Source organism: Penaeus chinensis, chromosome 22 (genome assembly GCF_019202785.1).
Source record: "Penaeus chinensis breed Huanghai No. 1 chromosome 22, ASM1920278v2, whole genome shotgun sequence".
Lineage (NCBI taxonomy): Eukaryota > Metazoa > Arthropoda > Malacostraca > Decapoda > Penaeidae > Penaeus > Penaeus chinensis.
The window spans coordinates 28793202-28795701 of record NC_061840.1 but is presented as its reverse complement, the minus strand read 5'-3'; the positions used below and the strand labels follow the sequence as shown (position 1 = coordinate 28795701).

Here is a 2500-nt window from a genome sequence, read left to right as displayed (position 1 = left end):
TTAACATACAATTGCCTGGAAAAAGGATCTAACTACCTCACCATCAATCATTTGATTAATTTTCTAGACTCCAAGGCAAAAGTGCCAAAGTACAGGAGGAGGAAGTACCACTTTGTATGGTATCTGGCTAGCTCAATGTTTTTCATGACAATCAGATAACCTAGTGAAAGATTCCACAACTTCCTTATGCTTATGATTAGGTTGTGATAGGTTAGGCAAAGAGGGTTAGATTGGTTATACAATTACAGCATTTTGTATACACAGGGGGTCTGGGGGCTGAGCCCCCAATAAGAAAATAAGGCGATTGGGAGGGGCCCAAGGCCAGAGCACCTGATAGGAAAATACGGTGATCAAAAGGGGGGCCAAGAGCTTGAGTCCAGATCGGGAAATACTGCAATCAGGAGGGGATCTGAGGGAAGTGCCCTAAATAGGGAAATATAGCAATCAGGAGGCAGTCTGGAGGCAGAGTCCCCAATAGGGAGGGGGTTCTAGGGGTAGAGCCCCTGACAGGAAAATTGGTGATTAGGAGGGAGTCCAGGAATGCAGCACCCACTAACCCGGAGCCCTCGGGTTAGGAAGGTTTTAGGTTCCTATGGCAATCTTTACAGTAGAATATTAATCAGATTATAAACCAAAGTCCATAGGCTGAACTATTTCCTAAGCTCAAGTACTCAGTCAACCTCCAATACATGTTATATACTATATAGTTGATGTACCAAATTAATTCTAATAAATTTCATTAACACAACCATACAGCTGTGATTAGCCTCCATGTCTGTTTTGGTGATTATTCACTATAAAGAAACAAGTCAAATGAGACCCAGCACCAATGTATGTGTGAAAACTATGTTATTCTGACAACTCTGGTCGTGTTTTGGATGAGTCTAGCACTCATTTCCTTTGCAAACAAAGCACAGCTATGATATTTGGGAGATCATGGTAAGTGTCAGGGAAATTACAGGTTAAAAGCGAATGATCGAAGTAAAACTCTCAGTAATTTAGTTATTGTGCAGAACAGTAAGAGTAAATAGGGGGCTTTGCCCATTAACCCCCCCCTTACAAGGGAGGCTACTACCCACCCTACCCCATGCCTTGTCTGCAAAATCTTCACCTTGTATGTTCCTGCAAGATAGAGCCTGGCCAAACACCTGGATCTGACATCAATAATTTCTTACCTTGACCAATAAATCTGCAATGACCAGCCTTGTGAGTTATCAAAATCTTATTTGTCACTTATACAAAGCCTAGCCATGATGGAACTGTCATATGATTATATATTATGAATCTTATTGGCTCTAATTGACTGGTCACTAGGGCTTATGGTTCATCACGGCCAAGTGCAATTCCGATTTTTTTATTTCCTTGCATCCTCCACAACAATTTTGTCAGCTTGTTTTGTCACCTCCTCAATTTCATATCATTATTTCTTGTTGCTGGACGAATATATGTCATGGAGCACCTGGAACTGTTAACTATTACATCTTCTCTACTACTATTATTAATCATCTGCAAAGGAAATATTATGGAGAAAAGAATGAATCTTAGAATGTTATGTTCTATTGGATGACAGGGTCTTATTCTTAATTTTTGGTGTTAGGCATCACTTCCAATAAACCAATACATCTTATATATTTACAATAATAAAAAAGTTTTCATTGAAAACAACCCTAGGTTAGAAATATATTTAGTAATTATCCAGAATAATAGAGGAAGGACAACCCTACAGAAAACATACTCTAGAGCGCATGCAACGACACTTTAAGGACCATGAAGTAATTCAAGAAAGGCAAGGCAAGCCTAAACAACAACTCTAAGGTACCTGAAGGTTTTTGGTAACGTTGGTATCACACTGTAACATCAACATTTTCACTCGGACGAAAAACCCATTCACGATTCTTCTTTATTTCCCGTTGTTATTATCTTCATTTACGGCTTCAGATTTTGCGTAAAAAAGTCTATATCTCCTAGAATTTCCTGAAATGGCTTCAGTGTCTTCCTTTCCACTTGCTTTGGAGAGTTCTTTCCTCAAGTCTGCGAGAGACCTTTGTGGTTTGTTTACAATTCCAGCGTTCTTGTAATGCCGAATCCGCATGCTTTTAGGATTTTAGGAAATATTAAAACAGTTTTCTTTAACCTACATTTGGCTAATATTATATTCATACGTAAACTGTAGTCAAAAGTAAATATCAAAAGTAGATAATTCAAATATAATGTAAGTGATTATAAGAAAAGTAAGGGCGATATCAAAATATATCGAGGCATACAAATTTCACAAATACTAAATACTTTTGTAATCAACTAGACTTGTATAAAAAAAAATTGTAAAACAAACACAAAATGCAACAAAATAATAAAGCTTTCATTGTGTATTTAATATATATATATGTATATTTTATAATTTCCTTACAATTTGCATCGTAAAACATTCGCGTAAGGTGATGGAAGTAAATTAGTTACACATGCTTTATTGATTCAGGTATAATGGTACCCGAACACACGA

The 2500-nt window shown here is 37.2% G+C and overlaps 1 protein-coding gene across 1 annotated transcript in view; it reads right to left on the bottom strand.

Annotated features, from left to right (window-relative positions):
- The window catches only part of LOC125037155 (myoneurin-like), a 10148-nt gene extending 8073 nt beyond the window's left edge, over positions 1–2075 (bottom strand). Inside the window, exon 1 of the mRNA XM_047630189.1 lies at positions 1820–2075. Within this exon, the coding sequence (XP_047486145.1) occupies positions 1820–1864 (45 nt within the window). The 5' untranslated portion in view covers positions 1865–2075. The remainder of the gene's footprint in view (positions 1–1819) is intronic.
- Positions 2076–2500: the final 425 nt, after the last annotated feature.